Source organism: Anastrepha obliqua, chromosome 3, assembly GCF_027943255.1.
Source record: "Anastrepha obliqua isolate idAnaObli1 chromosome 3, idAnaObli1_1.0, whole genome shotgun sequence".
NCBI classification, from domain to species: Eukaryota; Metazoa; Arthropoda; class Insecta; order Diptera; family Tephritidae; genus Anastrepha; species Anastrepha obliqua.
In genome coordinates, this window is record NC_072894.1 from 77,459,012 (window position 1) to 77,480,413 (window position 21,402).

The window sequence follows — 21,402 nt, forward strand, 5'->3', positions numbered from 1 at the left end:
AAGAAACAAGAAAGAAAGGCTAGATGCAGTCCGGAATGAGATTAATATATTTTTGGTTATATACTCAATATACTGTGGATTAGTTTCTGGAAAAATGATAGCTTGTCGCATCTGAGGAACGAATGGAAATTTAGTCTTAGCATATAAAAAATTAAAAATAAAAAGCGTGGGTTTATCCGATCTCAATAATAATTATGTCGGATCTAAATAAAGTTGAGCAATACATGTACCAAGATTGAGCGAGTTTTAATATGTCGTTACACGCATTTACACTAAAGTGAGCGTGACACCGTCCATTTTTCAAAATTTTACTGTTATCGGAATCATGGTGTTAAGTAACGAGTAGGCACAAAAGGACCATTCGGAATTCACAGAGAGAACGTTGGTTCGAATCTCGGTGAACACACCAAAATTAAGAAAAACATTTTTCTAATAACGGTCGCCCATCGGCAGGCAATGGCAAACCTCCGAGTGTATTTCTGCCATGAAAAAGCTCCTCATAAAAATATCTGCCGTTCGGAGTCAACTTGTAACTGTAGGTCCCTCCATTTGTGGAACAACATCAAGACGCACACCACAAAAAGGAGAAGGAGCTCGGGGAAACACCCAAAAAGGGTGTACGCGCCAAATATATATAGATATATATTCCAGCGTATAATGGTAAGATTGTAGCTTCAAAATAAAGCTGAACTCAATTTAATATCTCGCACCGTTGTTGTTTTATTTAAATTAATTTTCCTGTTCTTATCTGGTATACGTTTGCCTATTCTACTCAAAATCCCTACCTTCCTACTAGCTAATTCCACCAAGAACGTAACTGCTAAGAATAAGAGCTCTGCTAAGTTTCAGAAATATCAAGCGTTTCAGCCGCAGTAAAAATAACTAAGAACTATGATTTTTGACGTGATAACGTCTTATAATTCGATTTAACAGGCTGCACGCACGAAAAAATGTGTCGTTACCTTGCTCATTACTGTTCATATGTAGTTACCTTGCTCATATTAGTGTTACCTTGCTCATATGTAGTTACCTTGCTCATATGTAGTTACCTTGCTCATATGTAGTTACCTTGCTCATATTAGTGTTACCTTGCTCATATGTAGTTACCTTGCTAATATGTAGTTACCTTGCTCATATGTAGTTGCCTTGCTCATATGTAGTTACCTTGCTCATATTAGTGTTACCTTGCTCATATGTAGTTACCTTGCTCATTGCATTGAATGAATTGCAAGAGAAAGAGCGGAAGGAACGACAAAGCAAACAAAGCAAACGAACGGCAACGTTCGACATCTTGCTCTCCCCTACTTAAGTGAGCGTATATATGTATGTATGTATATGCGCATATGTACATATATAAATTCACGTATTTGTATTGGCATATGCCTTCTTATTGATTATTATTATTTTGATTTACTTGAAGAATTTCAAATAAAACCAAGTTTGTTAATAATACCTGTTGTTTTAATGTTATTATTATTATTTTTTTATTATATCTGAAGGAAAAAATGTATGGTAATATTTACCATATCTATACTAATATTATAAAGAGGAAAACTTTGTTTGTTTGGTTGTAATGAATAGGCTCAAAAACTACTGGACCGATTTTAAAAATTCTTTCACCATTCGAAAGCTACATCACGAGTAACATGGATTATATTTTATTTTGGAAATAGGGCTCGAGATATAGGTCAAAACGTGGACCCGGGTAACCTTCGGATGTGTAAGTACAATATGGGTATCAAATGAAAGCTGTTGATAAGTGCTTTAATACGGGGTAATTTTCATACCTATTGATGACTAGGGTCTGGAAATATATGCCAAAACGTGGACCCGCCGTGTCTTTGCACCGAATTAAACCAAACTTACACACATTGTTAAGTAGGTATTGAAGATGATTTCCGTATAGTTTGAATACCTATTGGTAGATAGGGTCTCGAGATATACATAGGTCAAAACGTTGACCCGGGTAACCTTCGGATGTGTATGTACAATATGGGTATCAAATGGAAGCTGTTGGTGAATGCTTTAGTTCAGAATATTTCCATCCGCTCCGTGACTAGGGTCTCGAGATAGAGACCAAAACGTGGACCCTAGAATGTGTTTGTACAATATGGGTATCAAATGAAAGCTGTTGATAAGTGCTTTAATACGGAGTAATTTTCATACCTATTGATGACTAGGGTCTCGAAATATATGCCAAAACGTGGACCCGCCGTGTCTTTGAACCGAATTAAACCAAACTTACACACATTGTTAAGTAGGTATTGAAGATGATTTCCGTATAGTTTGAATACCTATTGGTAGATAGGGTCTCGAGATATAGGTCAAAACGTTGACCCGGGTAACCTTCGGATGTGTATGTACAATATGGGTATCAAATGGAAGCTGTTGGTGAATGCTTTAGTTCAGAGTATTTCCATCCGCTCCGTGACTAGGGTCTCGAGATAGAGACCAAAACGTGGACCCTAGAATGTGTTTGTACAATATGGGTATCAAATGAAAGCTGTTGATAAGTGCTTTAATACGGGGTAATTTTCATACCTATTGATGACTAGGGTCTCGAAATATATGCCAAAACGTGGACCCGCCGTGTCTTTGAACCGAATTAAACCAAACTTACACACATTGTTAAGTAGGTATTGAAGATGATTTCCGTATAGTTTGAATACCTATTGGTAGATAGGGTCTCGAGATATAGGTCAAAACGTGGACCCGGGTAACCTTCGGACGTGTATGTACAATATGGGTATCAAATGAAAGCTGTTGGTGAATGCTTTATGATATGTTATGTTGTGTAATGTTATGTTATGTTATGTTATGTTATGTTATGTTATGTTATGTTATGTTATGTTGTGTAATGTTATGTTATGTTATGTTATGTTATGTTATGTTATGTTATGTTATGTTATGTTATGTTATGTTATGTTATGTTATGTTATGTTATGTTATGTTATGTTATGTTATGTTATGTTATGTTATGTTATGTTATGTTATGTTATGTTATGTTATGTTATGTTATGTTATTTAATGTTATGTTATGTTATGTTATGTTATGTTATGTTATGTTATGTTATGTTATGTTATGTTATGTTATGTTATGTTATGTTATGTTAAAGTATATTATGTTAAAGTATATTATGTTATGTTAATGTTAACTCATTCTCTATATCCATACAAAATATCTATCAAACAAATAAAATTAAAATTTTCTTTTGAAAAATGCAACCATTCAATTAGTATTTTCTTATGACGTTATCACGTTAGGTAAACTATCGTCAGTAAACCGACTTTACAGACAACCTCTTTTGTTTACAATTGAGATTTCTAGTCTAAAACAATCAAAGCTGTGTCTATTTTTATATTATAAAAAGAAGGGATCTGCAATTTTATGTTTTAGTTGACTTTTGTAGCATTTGTTATTCACAAATAATGCGAATATTTCCTAAGCTTATTACAGAAAATATATTAAAAGCATTTATGATGAAAAAAAAGATTTTCTGTGAGAAAATTCAAGAAGAGAAAGAGCTGTTTGAACTAATTATCATCTGGTATTATGGCGCTCATTCGATGGAGAATAGTGGCGATATTGTTAATTTCTCTCGCTTGGGTTAATCACAATAGATTATTTTTCTCAGCTGATACCGCAAATTCAAATAAAAGAAAAAGCGATTTCATCAAAATACATTTGTTTAAAGATAAATATATAGAAAAAAAAATGGTTTTTTTTTCAAATTTGAGAAAATGTGTACGGTGGAGTTGTGGTAGAACGATGATGATGATGAGAGATTAGTGGTCAAAAGTAGAAAACGGATTAGGACGCTTACAACTCCTTAGAAACGATATCCACCGATAAGTGCAGCCTTTCTAAAATATATTGGCATACAAAGCGGAAGCTTCCATCCTCACGGAATTCTAAAAAAAAGCTTCCAACTATCTAAAGAGGCGTTTGTGGACCTGCTGTTCACTATAGAAAACCTGTTGCAGCAATGCATACGAGCCAAACCTATTCCAAATATTTTGAATCTAGCGCCAGTCCCGCGATTTTATGCTCAGGGATCGTACCAATTGAGCATTGACAAAGAAAATATGCTTAGGTTTGCACAGCTCACGGTGTGTGTCGTGCTATCAGAAGTGCCAGATGTTCTGGAAAGTGTTATTAGCCAAATATGGGTAAAATATGGCCTCGTAAATTTTCGTAAATGTTTTTAGTATATTCGGTCCTCCACCTGTTGCTCGATATTCCGCTTTGTTTCCCGTTTTTTTTTTTGGCTTTGTATTTCATGTCGGCCCACACCTGGAAAGACCAATGAAATTAAATGTTTCGAATTCATAAATAAAAAAAAATTATGTATAAAAATAAATAATATTATTGTGAATCCATACTATTATAAATTTGATTCAGAAATTATGATGGTCATGGATTAAATAATGCTTGTTTTTTATTATAAATAATTTTTTTTTCATAATACATGAAATTAAATGTTTCCAATTCATGAATAAAAAAAATTATGATATTTGAAATACACAAATATAGAATCGCTTAATACGGGTAAAATGGGACATTTTTCACATATAATTTTACTACATCTATTCACATATGTATATCATGTAAAAAGTTTCAATATAAGCTATCCATTTTTATATGTTTCAACTTTTTTCTATGACTATAAATACTAACAAAAGGTATGACTAAATTTTGCTCTCCGTATTTATATAACGTCGGAGGATGGTTCTATGTGTAGAAGTCCACGCAAGTGGGGAAAGTTACTGATCGCCATTCACTAGGGAGTGGCCAGGACGATTCTTTTACATATGGTTCAAGCAGCTCACAACGGCCGGGATTAGCCCACGTATTCTCTGGGTAGCTTCCGAACACCCGTTCGGGAGTGAGCTAACGTGAGAAGGCGAAGCATTCCAGGATAGCTGGTTGTGCGCTGGGTTTGGGACCCGCCACTTAAAAATCCCCCCCAATGAAAAGAACTGCAAAGCCTCGGATGAGAACTGCCTTTACTGATGACGATCCCTGCAAACGAAATAAGGAATATGATTTGAGGGCATGCACCTGGAATGTCCGGTCCCTTAATGGGGAAGGTGCATCTGCCCGGCTGGTTGATGTCCTCGTGAGAGTAAAGGCTGACATCACTGCCATCCAAGAGATGCGATGGACGGGGCAAGGTAAGAAAACCATAGGACCTTGCGACGTTTACTACAGCTGCCATGTAAAGGAGCGCAAATTAAGTGTAGGAATTGTTGTGGGAGAGAGACTTCGTCGCCAAGTACTGTCGTGCACTCCGGTGGACGAGCGTCTCGCAATAATCCGCATCAAAGCGCGATTTTTTAACATCTCGCTAATTTGCGCCCACGCTCCGACGGAAGAGAAGGACGATGCGACCAAAGATTCTTTCTATGAGCGCTTGGAACGTTCCTATGAGCGCTGCCCCCGCCACGACATAAAAATCGTGCTTGGCGACTCCAACGCCAGGGTGGGCAAGGAGGGAATTTTTGGTCCCACAGTCGGAAAATTCAGCCTGCACAACGAAACATCCGGTAACGGACAGAGGCTAATCGACTTCGCCGGGGCCCGAAACATGGTAGTCTGCAACACCAGATTCCAGCATAAAAAAAACCACCAAGCTACCTGGCTGTCTCCTGATCGAAAAACGAGAAACCAGATCGATCATGTTGTGATAGATGGAAGACACGCTTCTAGTGTATTAGATGTACGTACGATCCGAGGACCCAACATCGACTCGGATCATTACCTTGTCGCAGCCAAACTGCGCACCCGCCTCTGTGCAGCAAAAAACGTACATCTACCTGCGCAAAGAATGTTCGACATCGAAAAGCTGCAATCACAACAGACACAACAGACACTCCTGCTCTCGGAGAGCACTGCCCAACAAACCGGCATGCGCGAGCAATGGAGCAACATTTCTCGTTCCCTACGTACGCCGCCGAAGAAGAAATCGGATTCCGGCGAGCCCGAAAAAACAATTGGTACGACGAGGAATGTCATGCTGCCGCAGAAAGAAAGGATGCCGCCTATAGAGCCACGCTGCGATCGGCCGCAACGCGAGCCCTGTGGGATCGCTACAGAGAGCTGAAAAAGGAAGAGAGACGTATTATCCGACAGAAGAAACGAGAGGCCGAAATACGTGAGTGCGAGGAGCTTGAGATGCTGGCCAATAGGAACAACGCCCGAAAATTCTACCAGAAAGTTCGGCGTCTTACAGAAGGTTTTAAGACCGGGGCGTTTTCCTGTAAGAACAAAGACGGCGATCTGGTGACTGGCGTACAGAGCAAACTTAAATTATGGAGGGAACACTTCTCGAACCTGTTAAACGGTGACAGCTGCGCATGTCATAGAGAATGTGAAGATCCCGATACCCCAATCGTTGACGACGGAATTGTCGTTCCGTTACCCGACCATGACGAGGTGAGAATAGCAATATCACGGCTAAAGAACAACAAAGCCGCGGGCGCCGACGGACTGCCGGCTGAGTTATTCAAACATAGCGGCGAGGAGCTGGTAAGGTGCATGCATCAGCTCCTATGCAAAATATGGTCGGATGAAAGCATGCCTGCCGATTGGAATTTAAGTGTGCTCTGCCCAATCCATAAGAAGGGCGATCCTGCTATTTGTGCCATTGGATTTCAAGGCTGACATAGTTATCGGTGTTAATGCTGGTTCCTAAATAAACGAAGTCTTTTACAACCTCGAAATTATAACTGTCAACAGTGACGTGGGTGCGGATACGTGAGTGCGCCGCTGGTGTTGAGCAACGTCATCTTGCAAAGCCGTAATAGTTTCACGGCATACGGATAACTCCTCTTCGTACTGTCGAATGCAGCTTTGAAATCGGCGAAAAGATGGTGTGTGTCGATTCTCCTTTCGTGGGTCTTTTGCAAGATGTGGCGTATTGTAAATATTTGGTCATTGGTGGACTTTCCAGGTCTAAAGCCACACTGATAAGGTCCAATCAGTTGGTTGACGGTGGGCTTCAGCCTTTCACACAATACGCTCGCTAGAACCTTATAGGCGATATTTAGAAGACTAATCCCGCGGTAATTGGCACAGATTGCAGGATCCCCCTTCTTATGGGTTGGGCAGAGCACACTTAAATTCCAATCGGCAGGCATGCTTTCATCCGACCATATTTTCCATAGGAGCTTATGCTTGCACCTTACCAGCTCCTCGCCGCCATGTTTGAATAGCTCAGCCGGCAGTCCGTCGGCGCTTGCGGCTTTGTTGTTCTTTAGCCGCGTTATCGCTATTCTCACCTCGTCATGGTCGGGTAGCGGAACGTCAATTCCGTTGTCGTCGATTGGGGTATCGGGATCTTCACATTCTCTATGACATGCGCAGCTATCACTGTTTAACAGGTTCGAAAAGTGTTCCCTCCATAATTTAAAATTGCTCTGGATGTCAGTCACCAATCCGTTTGCTAGTTACAATTAACTTCTCGGTGGAAATAGGCTATTCTTGTAGTTAAGCTGAAACTGCAGTTAGGGCTTAGTGGAAATATAAAATAAGAGCTCTTCATAAAAACTACTGCCTTACGGTAGATATTTTTTTATGAGGAATTTTTCCATGGCACAAATACGTGGTCTATATATGCAAATGTTGAGTATTTACCCTAAGAAATGTTTCCAAACAAAGTTGGCATACTATAAATCCACTCAAATTTTAATCAAGAGAATTACATATCGTGCACGATCAAGGGCTTACATACGTAGCCCCAGTACAATGTTATATAATATATTCGCCCCAGAAATTATGTGTAATTACAATAAAAACGTCTGGACATTTTATGACAGCAATTATAAACAGATATTTAATGAAAAGTCTTCAATTTACCAGACGAATAAGGTAACTCCCGGGCAAGAAACATCGAATGATAGAAAAGGTTTTTCCTAATAGCGAGCTGCGCAGCCAATGACAAACCTCTGAGAGTATTGCTGCCATGAAAAAGCTCCTCATAAAAAACCATCTGCCGTTAAGAGGTAGCAGAACACTGTAGGCCCCTCCGAACTGTAGGTTACTTATAAGAAACTTGTCATAAGGTCTTAATTTGTATCTACCTATGTAATAGTCTGTAAGCCTCAACCAAACCAAAGGTTCTAAGCGTCAATTATATAAATGTAGGGTAACTCGGCCAAAATCGCTTAAGCAATTATCGCACCAGTCATGAATAAGGAGAAGAAGAGGATAGAGTGCTTTTCAGATATCACCTTCGTCTAAATGTCAGCGCTGGACATGGAGTAAATACTCCACGGGTCAGATTAACGCTTGCTCAGAAGGTTCAATATGTCACATATGTACAATCTTAAAGAACATGTTCCACTATTCAACTTGTGCCCGATATTTCTCTCCATTCTATATTCCTTCATGAGTGGTACTTGTATTATTTGTCCGTATTTTTATTAGTCTATCAGATAGGACTATTAAGTAAAATTCGGTACTCAGAAGCTTAATTCTTGGTAGGAGCGTAATAGTGGGTTTGCGAAAGTATAGGAACTGGCTCATGGTTTTCTAAGAGTATCTCCCCCAATTCTATTGTAATTTCGATAGTATTCAGGTCACACCGATCTCAGAGTATACATACATATACAAGTATCAAACACGTTAACGCCTACTTCCAGTAGTCTGAATGTTCTTTTCTGCAAGTTTTGTTGTGAAACTCCGACAAAACAATTAGTTGCTAAAAAATTTACTTAAAACATTTCTCATACAATGTTATTTCTTAAAATGAAAATTAGTGAAATAAATCAATTAACACCTTCGCATCATTTATCCACCCTCAACACGTCAAATACACACCCCTCAGACAAGTTTTTTTAATGATATATTTGTAAACTTTGGAGAAAAAAATATTCCCAATCTAAAATAAAGATTTGTCGACAAAAATTTAAGTGAGCATCAACAGCAAAGAAATGCCAAACGTAAACAATTGCAAAAACAACAATTTATTGGAATTAATTATACAGCCAAATGTTAATTAATTGTTCCGAAACATGGCTTTGCGTTCGCGTAAATTAACGAGCGATCAGCATCCGTTGATTTCGACTTCTGCAATTTTGTTGTTTACAGTCCTACCCTGCAGGGAAAGCCACTGATTTCGAAATACTGGCCTTTCAGCGAATTTTAAATCATGATTCTCTTTTCAATACAACTTTAGATGATATTTACACTGTAATACGTTGCGAATCGATTTTGGTATTTTGGGAATGGATCGCAAGTAGTTTCAGAGTATGTAAATATAAGTTAGGTTAGGTTAGGTTGAAGCGGTTGCCCACTGTGTTTGTCATTGCTTGGTAAATTTCGATTAACTTCTAAGTTTTCACATCAACTGAATGTCGAAAGTGGAATGAATTTTTTTATGCATCTAATCTTTAATTAAAAAGTTTATATTATTAATTTTGGGAGTTTATGTTTGTGATTTTAGATTTTCGACGGTCTTGGAAGGTATATAGACAAAATAAGATATTTTTGAAGATTTTGTATCCGAATATTCTGAAAGATTTAAAGTGAAATTTGGTATGACTATAAAAATTAGAGATACTGGTATGTAAAATCCAAAGGCAAAGTAAATATGGCGGCAGCCGTAGCCGAATGTCTTGATGAATACAGAGAATGTAGCTTCGAAATAAAGAAAACGTTTTTTTCTAATAGCGGGTGCCCCTCGGCAACCAGTGGCGAACCTCCGAGGGTATTTCTGCCTTGAAAAAACTCCTCATAAAAAATATTTGCCGTGCATTTTTTTCAAAAGAACAAAAGTGTGATACGATAACACCGGTAAAAAAATATGTTTAAAAAAAATTATTTTAGAAATAGAGTTGCCATATTAGATTAACAATCATTTTAGAAAACAAGGCACAATTAATACAAACTATACCACAAAAAGTGGGTTTTTACTATCTCGTATAAAACCGAGGGTAGCAATTTTGTTCTTATACTATAAATAAAATTTATTATTCAAACAATAATTATATTATGACGGGATTTCGCACTGCTACCTGAGAGTTTTATTGTGCCCCCTTTATGGATTCAGAGTATTTTTCTTAGCCGAACCTCCTCAGTAAATTTAAGTATTTGTTCTACTTTATTGAGTTTAATTTGCTCCTCTGGTAAATATTATATGTTTACCCATGTCAAATACATACACGCTAATACATCAGCACTGAGCACGATGTCGAGATACCTATGTTTAGCGGTTTCATCTTCCGAACTACTTATATACTATACTATTCAAAACTATACTATACATTTGTATAAAATTCTCATTAGAAAATTAAGCTATGGGAATCGCAATTTCCCCAGTAAAAAGTTCACTTATCATTGTCAAATTAAGTCCTGAAAACCCCATTTGAACAAAAATAAATACAAATTATTTCTATTACTGGATATTTGTATATAGCTCGAGCCTGAATGAGGAAACAATTAATTAAAAAAATAGGGCATTATTATTGGTATGATTTGTACTTTGGATTGACTAGTAATATTAGTTGAATTAAATAAAACAAAATTAAAATTTCGTTCTTTTAAGCACTTGTTAATCTGAAAAATATTCAAAATTTCAACTTGCAACTTTTAAATAGAGTTTTGACAAAAAATGTGACGTACCGGACCAACCCGGCATAGTGAGCATAAAAGTACGTTCACATATGCATTAACTACCAATAAATCCACATTTTACATTTCATAATAAGTAATAAAAGCACACACGTTTTTGGATACACGCTTTTTTCTGTTATATGATTGCGTAGTTATTAATACCTAGCAAAGATTTTATTAGAATTATGTTTACAAACCTATTTTCTTTGCCGGCATTCATTTTATTTATTTTTTTTTTTAAGCAAATATTTTTAATTTTCAAACCAATCATAACCTGAACATACGTACCGAAAAAGTGAGGTTAGATTCCTAACTTCACTTTACATAATTGTAAAGTTATTCCCATTTAATCCTCTTGGAAAATCGAAAATATTTCGAAAATCTAGTCATTACGGCAACTAGCTCGGATTTACCTCAATATAACCAGTTGTTAAGATAAATTATTATAAGCAAGTTTTCCCTGCAGGGTATGAATACATTTATATGTATTTATGTATGTATGTACGTATGTATGTATATTGGTATCATTGTTAATTTAGTAGGCTGTTTGAGTGTTTAGTATTTAACGGTCCGATTAACCATTTGTATTGTTATAATTTGTTTTTTTTTTTTGTTGATTTTTATTCGGTAGTCACATTAAAAAGTTTGTTATTTTGCCGCCAACCAATTTAAATGCATGCATATGTACACATATTAAGTACGTAATTGTTTTGTATTATTCAGATTGTCTGAATTATTTCAGTGAATGAGCTTAGGGTATTTTATTAATTGATTTTTCATGCTTATTTCAAAAAATTAGTATCTATGTAGTAGAAGCTTATTGGCGATCCATGCCGATTTAAGAGTGTGTACTGAATTTTTGAATTGAATTTTGGTTATATAACTTTTTTTTAAGTGAAGTTAGGCACATTTACGAAAAATGTATTTTGGCGTGTTGCTTGAGAGGTAATTCTTGCTTCATATTGTACAAAAAAAGTAACGGATAATGTAACAAAGCTTAGCGAAGTCGTGTATAATTGTACGTGTATATACATACATACACATGGCCTGAAAAGTCCTGAGCCAATGCCGCCATTGTTTTGATTGACTTGTGGCACTGTGCGTTGTCTTGATTAAATAAAACAGTGAGCAAGCGCGGCACCCATTTTGAACAGAGCTTTTTCATAGTCAAAGGCCCATACAATACGAGGTCAACCCGTTCTTTTGATATCCTTACGATGCCAGCTAACTCACACCACTTCACTTTTCGATCATTCAAAATTATTTTGTGGATTTTTTTTATGTTTTCTGGTGTTACCGCCTCATTTGGATGTCCACCGCGTTGTGTATCAATTAAAACCAAAAATCTTTTTGATCCATTGTTTTGAAAATAACAAAAGAAGCATCACGCTTAGCAAAATAACTCACGAACTAATGAATAGAATATCATTAAATTTTAACAGATGTCTTCTTAAGGTTAGGACTAACTGAAAAAGAGGTGAATGCAATAAAATTAGTGCAATCTATGTGTTAAGCCCGGGACTTTTCGGCCCATGTGTTATATGTACGTACAAATAAATAGCAATACTGATGATGTAAAACATTTTATTTTGATTTTCCACATTACTTTCAATATATGCCCCTCCTCGAATCTTACATAGCTCGAAACCGTGCCTCTGCTCACTGCTCTTCCACTAATTTTTTCATTATTTTCCTTCAGCAGGAAAATGAACTAAACAACAACGACGAAAACTAAATGGTTGTTGATGACGAAATCGATTTCAAGAGAAATACTTTTTTACTGATCATTGATTCGGTCGCTGCGAGAGTCTCTAATCGATTCCATGTTAGGCAAAATTTAAATGATACCTTTTCTGTTACAATGGCATAGACGTGCTTTGAACGATCGCGGCTGAATTTCTTCAGCATTTCTTTACACCAATCGACATAAGTCCTTTTTTTGAGCAATTCTCAAATCAATTGCTTCTGGCACAACTCGTTAAGTATATCAGGGTTTCATAGTAGCTAAATGTGGTGATTTAGCACCAAAAATCGAAGTTAGTTAATCAATGAACTACTGTCTCGATAATCCTTCGATGTGGATAGTACATCGTGGCGAAATTTTCTCCATCTTTTAGGCGAGATTAATTTTTATACGCACTGAAAAAAGAACAAATAAAGGTCGTAAGAGAGTTAAATGTAAGTCTATGCTAAAAGATACCAAACTTTTCAATAGAAATATCGAATTACAGCTCATCACGCATAGTGTTGTAATGATGCAAAATATAAAAGGCAGCCCTCGTACAAAAATTTCATTCATTCATTCATGCTTCTATTTAAATGTATGTATAGGAGCCCGAGTTTTCTCTTGACGGACATTCTACTCCGGACATAACCAAATGAACTCGCTAACCACCAGAAAAGTCATATGAAAGATCTTAGCCGAGGCATTCAGTAGGTGAAGTAGAAATTTATTCGACAGTTTTGTGTTTAGTAAAGCCAAAGAAAAATGCTATAGCTTCTCCAGTAGCACTATGATCAAGGTGAAAACTCGGAGCAGACGTTCAAAAAGTTTGTACTGCTTATGGAGCCAAGACAATAGCAAAACGGTAATTTTGACGATTCCATTCTGGAATCTAGTAGTCGAAAGTTTTGGCAAGAACATAGAAATCGTCGACTTAGACCGACATATAAGTACTTATTTCATTACCCAGGAATTAAAGATTAGTCAAAAAATTGTTTGGAGCATGAGGATATTTATAATTACAAACATAATTATTAATTTTATGGTCGAAAAAACGTTGAAAACTTTTCACTTCACCTAATATTATCTGATGCGTCAAAAGCTGACTAAAGAAATCAGGTGAATGCGGGTAAATAGACTAAATTCATAGGACCAGCTTCACACACACAGCTACAGTTGCCTTCATAATAATAGTAGTGATAGTTGAGGTATGCGCTACGAAACGCCCTACTCGGGCCTTAAAAGAAATTTTCTTTTAAATTATGTTTTCGACTTAAAGTAGTGATATAGTAAATAAACGAATTGATTTTACTTTTTGGTAGTAATGTTGTCACTAACTTACTAGCGAGCGTACAAAAACTATTTCTGATGAAGATGAAACCGATCACAATACAGTTAATTTCGGAAGACGGTTGCCAAATCTAATTTCCAAAAGGTTGAGGAAAACTTAATTGTGATGTGGATGCAGTGACAGTGCGAAAACGTTTGTTGGAATCAAATTTGAAAGCCCACAATCCGCGAAAGGTATAACTTTCAACCGGCGTCACTTGAAAAATAGGCTAAGATTTGAAGGCACCGTCGTCGGGTAGCCACATTCAAAATGGCGAAATATATTGTGGATGGACAAGAATAAAAGGTACTTTTAGACTCAAAGGTCGAAGTCAGTACCTAAGAACGCCGCAAAATGCTATTACTCAACCACAATACACCGTCAACATATTAAACATTGATGAGAATTCAGATCTGGTGATTGCTATCCCAAAAGAAGTCAATTGCTCGCTCGCTCATATGTTTTGGGACGTTATATTGTTGAAAGACCTATTTCCGAGTCATTGGTGGCATAACTTCTTATGCCTATGGTGGCATAACTTCTTATAAAATTATACCATCAATTCTATATTCAGTCCTGCACCAAACCATTATTTTAGCCCCTCCATGTTTAATATGTTGACGGCGTATTGTGGTTGTGGTATATATATGCATATATATATTGGCGCGTACACCCTTTTTGGGTGTTTGGCCGAGCTCCTCCTAATATTTGTGGCGTGCGTCTTGATGTTGTCCCACAAATGGAGGGACCTACAGTTTCAACCCGACTCCGAACGACAGATATTTTTTTATGAGGAGCTTTTTCATGTCGGAAATACATTCGTAGGTTTGCCATTACATTCTCTCTTTGTCATACATTCTCTTTGAACTCCGAATGGTAGTTACGCACCAACCCATTCGGCTACGGAGGCCGCATCGAAAACTTAGTGGACCTATAAGACACAAGGTTTGCAAAAGAGATCTAAGTAATGCAACCCCATTGTAGGAAGTTTTACGCTCTGCATGATCAGATATCCCAGACTAATGCAGATCTTTAGACACTCAATGCAGTACGACTAAATATTAGCTGTGCCTTTAATATTTTTTACATGAAATTGTATTATTTTGTTTTCATGTGGAATTTCATGACACTTTCGTTTTTACTGCTGTTTTCGTGAATAGATTTTGTCCACGTGTGAATTTTTTCCGTTTTATTCCAAAAAAGTGGAAAGAAAAATAAAGCTTTTTATTTTAATTCTACCTGTGTTCATCGTGCAATAAAGAAATGTTCTGTAAATTTTTATAACTTTATTTTACGCTAATAATATGAACACAACTGTATCCACATATCTACAATTAAACTTCTGACGTCAGAGCACTCGCGACTGGCTAACAAAAGATTATCTATCATATTGTATTAATACCAATAGCGAACAGTTATTAGCATGCCACTTACCAAATTTTACACTTTCATTAGCTCCTTCCCACACATACATATATACCATATACACATATACATATATACACGCTATGCAAACTATGCAAATGTTCCTTTACATATACATACTTATTTCCTACCTGCTCAATTATATACATACACTCGTACTTATGCTTTTTTTTTCACAATAAATCACGTGCTGTTAACGATGAAGCTTTCTCGTGAGTAAAGCAGAGATATGATACGCAATCGCGTTTCTATGCGCGCGCACCACGTGCATTCAAAAACGAAAATTTACCAACAATAAACAAATATCAAAGGCGCTTAGCTCGCGCTCTCTTCAAATCGACTGCTGGCCGACTCCAAATCGTGACACTGGAGTGAGCGTACGCAAATGAGTTTATTACATTTTCGGTGTCCTGTCTTTAAAATAGGAAATTTTAACAAATTTAAAACACAAATACAAATTTACATAATACTTTGGAATATCAAATTTAGAAAAGTGCACATTTTAACAGTCTACAATTGTCGCTTAATCAACTGCTAACTTTTTGACAAAGAAGTAGAGGCGAAGGGCGTAAAACAAAGCCTTTGGTCATTTCAATACAATCGTTTGGATATACAGTGTTTTCGGACATAAAACATATTCGATTGCCAAGGACTCTCATCATTCCTACGATTTCCGTTGAGACTGAAAGCCTAAAGCTGTGCAGTGGAGACGACAAATATACAACGTCTTAGCCGTCTTGCTTTTTGTTGTTCTTTATCCAAATATAATTTTCGCAGCTCGCAGCTAGTGCACAATTTAAAGTGAGTATCAAACAGTAGGCAGACGAATGCAATTAATTTATACTTAGCTGTGGCAAAATGTAATGCGGTTTTTGGATATTTAGAAAAATGCATACATATGTACACATGTATGCATGTACGGGCGTGTTGTTATTTATTTAGCTTGTAGGTAGGGTAATTTATTACTTGTCTCAATAATTTGATTGCAATAATTGGTTTGTTTGAGACATTTTTTTGAGTGAATTAGTCGTTTAGTAAAAGGATTCGAATGATGGCAAACGCCAAAATAGCAGTTCCTTAATATTAGTTTGGAGAAAAAGACATCCATTATTTTTGCGTAAAAGTTTTTAGCAAATGGCTTAAAACTGTTTATGATTGATCTTTAGCTCCTGGGCGATGCTACGACTACTAATATGCCAGCCAACTTCGATTATTTCTGTGATTTTATCGACATTACCGACATTTTCTTTAGCATCAAAGCCCGAACGGAATCGACGGAACTGAAATGGCTCGTAATTAGATATTACAGTATCGGTGGTTTCCATCAAAATATAGGGAAAAAATATTAAGAGCTTCACCGATTTGAAAGTACCTCCAAAAATTGAGTTTTTTATAAAGTTTTAGTGTTTAAAACTATTTTTCCTAAAAAATCGCCTCAGATCATAGAAGAGTTAAAGATTAAAAAAAGGTCCAGCTCACTTAAATCTTAATATTTTTCCGAAATTTTTTGGCTTAGAATATAATAAATTTTTTAGTTTCGATGAAAAACCAGTACAGAGTTTTTTATGTGAAGAGTGATGCGTATTAATATATGTACATTAGGTTGAGTCAATTTGTACGGAACAATTTTGCTCGTCATCTTTCCATTCGGAAGTGCGTTGGTTGAAACCTTGGTGCATGAAACACTAAACTAATAGAAACAAAAATAATAGAAACAAACTCCGAGAGTATTTCAGCTTTGAAAAAGCTCCTCATAAAAAACCATTTGCCGTTTGGCATCGGCATAAACTGTAGGTCGCTCCATATGTGGAAAAACATCAAGACACACACCACAAATAGGAGGAGGTTGTAAGAGCCAATTATACTTATACATATATTTGAATAAAAATAAAGATCATCTTAGGTTTATTAAGTTAGAATAAAAATTTATTTCGAGCATAGTTAAGGGCTTAAAATCGAAGTGAGCGGTAGCCTGTCCATCTAGCATTCCCAATGACAATGTATTAAACTCAAGCCTATCGTCAAAAAATTTTAGATAAAATCTTGAGAACCCGTGACTTTTGCACTGTCAATTCTATGCTGCCTGTTTTCAAACAGGGCAACAAAAAAGTGAATTCATTTCTACTTAGGATAGCAAAACGAAAAATATAGTGTTTCCCAGAGCGTTAGAATAAATTACCCACTTAATATACAAAACAGCTCTGCTTTAGCGGTACAACAAAGCGGCCGGGTTTTTGCTAGTATGTCAATAAAATATTATCTCATTGCTAATTGCAACATTCCAGTGTGGCGGCGCCTCGTTGCAAGAGGAATAATAAATCGCTACTACATAAAATAAATATTAAGATCACATTATTCCATTTGACAGTGACGATTCCCGTAAAAAACATAAATATGTCTTATAAATTAGTCAATATTGATAGTAAGTAATAAATTTTTCATTTCTAATTAGCGAAATAGTTATTATTCCTATAAAAAGTAGAACAAATCTAGAAAAATGTTTTTTACTGATTTTGTAAGTGTAATGCACAATATTTCACTATTTTTATTTTAAATTATCTACTTGCAGAAAAGTCGCACAGAGTGTGGGAGATATTATTGTGCAATTGGACGTATTCGACGAGCAGCGAGAATGCGACGAAGCGCAGAGTCTACAGGGCCCAAACGGCATCAACTTAAACTCACATCTTGATGTATTCTACGCGATATTACGACAGGTATGCAAATTAATAAGTTGTGGTACTACAATACAAAGGGCAATATTTTTATATTTCTACATTAGAGTTTGACGTTTTTGTATTGTTTACATTGGCGTCAAATATGGTAATAAATTGTGAATATTTTGTAGATGAACTTTTTTAAAACTAATACACGATGAACTCAAACCAATTTTTTATTAACTACGTATGTAGGTATAATGCATTAAATAGGTATGTGGGTTTGTCCATTTCCTCCTTATAACGAGTGCTGGACATTTCTATATGGACTCAAGCAAAAACAAATTTCAAAAATCAACGTGATATTTGAGCCACTTAAAGTTTACACTTTTACACCAAAATTCAATGGGTTATAAATCTGCATATCCGAATATTTTCTGTAAATCGTATTAAAAGCAGGTAATTTTGTTGAAAATATTTTGAGTTCCTTTTTGACTTTTGAACAGAAAGTTTTCAACTTTAGTTAATATGGTTTTTATAGGGAATGAGCTATATTTTCAAAAAAAAAAATTTATTTAAAATGAAATAAAAAACAAATAAATAGTCAAAACTTTTCAATGAGTCTCTTAGCTATAATTATTTAACGCATATTAGCTTGGGGAAAAAGAAATCCATTATTTTTGCGCAATTGGTTTAAAACTGTTTTATAGTCAATCTTTAGTTTCTGGGCGATGCTACGACTACTAACATGCCAGCCAACTTCGATTATTCCAGTGATTTTATCGGCATTTTCTTTAACATCAAAAACGCCTGAACAGAATCGGCGAAACCACAACGGAACGTAATTAACTGTTACAGTATCGGACCCATAAACACCATTCATTCCCATGGCAGCCGGTTCTACGTTACCGGAATGACTCGGGTTTTTCCCGACACCATTCATAATTTCCGCGGCCTGGCTTACATTTTCGCCTTTATCAAGGAAAAACAGTAAAATGTAATGAATTTTCTCTCTGTTTACTTCCATTGTTAACACCCTGAAACTCTTAACTGAATGGAATAAACAAAAACAGCAAAAGAATTTTGTTTAGTGTGAAATTTCATCTTGGCAACGAACATAAACTTTAAATTGTCTAATGGATACTTTACAAGATATCGGTCACTAAAGCCATCTTCCGAGAAAGTAATGGATTTATTTTTCCAACTTAATTATTTCTTCGCCTTTTGGACCTTTAAGCATCGCTGCGTTGGGTGAGCTTTTATTCCAGTAAAACAATTGATCTTTTGCGACCTGCCGTTAAGCATCCAAAAGAAAAGAAAAGCCCTTTTTATTCCCAGTTAACGGTTCATGCAAACAGTCTGCTTCGAATCTGTAGCCAACCGAAAAGACTTGGCAACGGCGTTGTCACAGCAGTCGATTCTTCATAACCGGAACGGCCGGATTTACGTATATCCGACCAAGTACTGTAACTCCACAGCATTCCCCGTAATTGTATGGGAAATTTGTGTACTGCTACAATAAGAAAAGAAATCTATTTTCTTCATATTGATTTATTTTGTATTTGTAACTCTCGCACAAAAAATAAAAATATTATATAAATAAAAGCAATTCACTTCTTCCATACATTTGAGCACGCTCTTGTCTGCATATACATATAGTACATACATACATATTTGTATTGTTTATATTTATGTGTGAATTATGGACTGAGATCTTGTATTATTGTAGTTTAAGTATAATTGCCGTATTAGAACATAAGTTTTGAAGGCTGTCATAGGAATAAATCTAGCAAACGGTATAATAATTGTCGCCATAAATACCAGAGTACGAGCGGCATTACAATTTCAAAACATTCTCCAAAACCCGTTTGCGAAATGTTCTCTGTTCTTCTCTAAAATCATTACATTCATTTAACGTATAAAGGCCCAGTTAGAGGTGCAATAACCACAATCACATAAATCTGCTTATTTCCAACCTCTGCCTATCGATTAGAGGTGCAATGCCATAATGTCGTAGTCATAACCTTACCCGTACAAAAAAATTTAATTTTAGTTTTTCGCCATAACCATAACCAGCTGATTGTTGATTTTCTGCACTGTGGTATATAATGTCATTATATTAATGAATAAATTACTCATTTTCTCGCCACTGCTCATGTTGTTATCATTGCTTCAGTTTCCGCACTTTTCTTATGGCTACGGCGCAATAATAGTTCACAGTAAATATCTTTGGGCAACCAAAATGAAGAAAATGTTTTTTCTAATAGCGGTCGGCAGGCAATGGGAAATGTATTTCTACCATGAAAAAGCTCCTAAAAAAATATCTGCCCTTCAGAGTCGGCTTAAAACTGTAGGTCCCTCCATTTGTGGAACAACATCAAGACGCACGTCACAAATAGGAGGAGAAGCTCGGCCAAACACCAAGAAAGGGTGTAAGCGCTAATTATATATATAATTTGGATAATTATATATATATAAGACTACAGTTAAAGTTATGGCGTTGTGAAACGACACCTCTATTTTAAAGTTCTCAAAGTGCATGTAGTATAGGCTACAACATATATACATATATATATATACCCACATACACACATATGTCCTATTCTCAATGAATTGTATATAATACTTAATCATGCAACTTTCTACTTCTAGGTGGCCGACACGCCACAGGAAGTGCCATTTCTAAGTATACTACAACATTTATTACGTATCGATCCCAAAGAAGCGATCAGTGATGTGATCTGGGATACGACAGAAAAATTAGTACATCGTGCTACATTGCTCGAGAGTCATGAGGATTCGGTAAGGCTATTACGCTCCCCGAGCGTACAAAAATTTTCCTGCCCACATTGTCGTGGTGATGCAACCAGTCCTAGTCGCAAGAATGCCGCCGCCTCACTCTCTACCTCAGCTTCGTCACAGCTGCATAACGGACCGCTATCACCGATATCATCGACACCTCCACTACTACCATCAACATCGACACCGGTACATAGTATGGTTACTCCACCGCCACCCGCACCGCCACCACCAATGCCGCCACCTCCATTAAGTGGATTTATCGGTGTAGCGCCACCACCACCCCCGCCGCCTATTATGAATGGCAATTGTCTTGTAGCACCACCCGCACCGCCACCAGTACCCGGCGCACCACCACCCGCTCCACAGCCACCAGGTGCGGGTAATTCGCTCATGAACCATGCACATCCCATACGTCCCGTCACTCCTGACATGTGCATGAATGGCCAAAATTTAATACTGCTACCACAACAGGATACGCCAGCTCCGAAGTCGAAGATGAAAACCATCAATTGGGGTAAAATACCGCCAAACCGTGTCATTGGAAAGCAGAACATTTGGACAATTGTGGCTAATAACCATCAAGACACTCCAATGACAGATATCGATTGGAATGAAATGGAAGGGCTTTTCTGTCTGCAGTCGACCAGTGCACAAGGCTCACCAAAACTAGGCCGGGAAAGTAGTGGTAGCTCTGGTTATGACACGCTCGATCGCAAATCTAAGAAGGAGAGTACTGAAATAACACTGCTCGATGGTAAACGCAGCCTAAACGTAAACATCTTCCTCAAACAATTCCGAAGGTAAGACAATTTTAAATATATTTATAACCATAATAGCCACCGGCGGTTTT

At 36.6% G+C, this 21,402-nt stretch overlaps 1 protein-coding gene across 8 annotated transcripts in view; it reads left to right on the forward strand.

Moving 5' to 3' along the window:
- Positions 1-21,402, forward strand: part of LOC129241111 (formin-J) — a 165,250-nt gene that overhangs the window by 130,356 nt on the left and 13,492 nt on the right. For all 8 annotated transcript variants that reach the window (XM_054877281.1, XM_054877282.1, XM_054877283.1 and 5 more), the window contains 2 exons: positions 17,663-17,810; positions 20,403-21,352. In XM_054877281.1, coding sequence (XP_054733256.1) covers positions 17,663-17,810; positions 20,403-21,352 — 1,098 coding nt within the window. The remainder of the gene's footprint in view (positions 1-17,662; positions 17,811-20,402; positions 21,353-21,402) is intronic.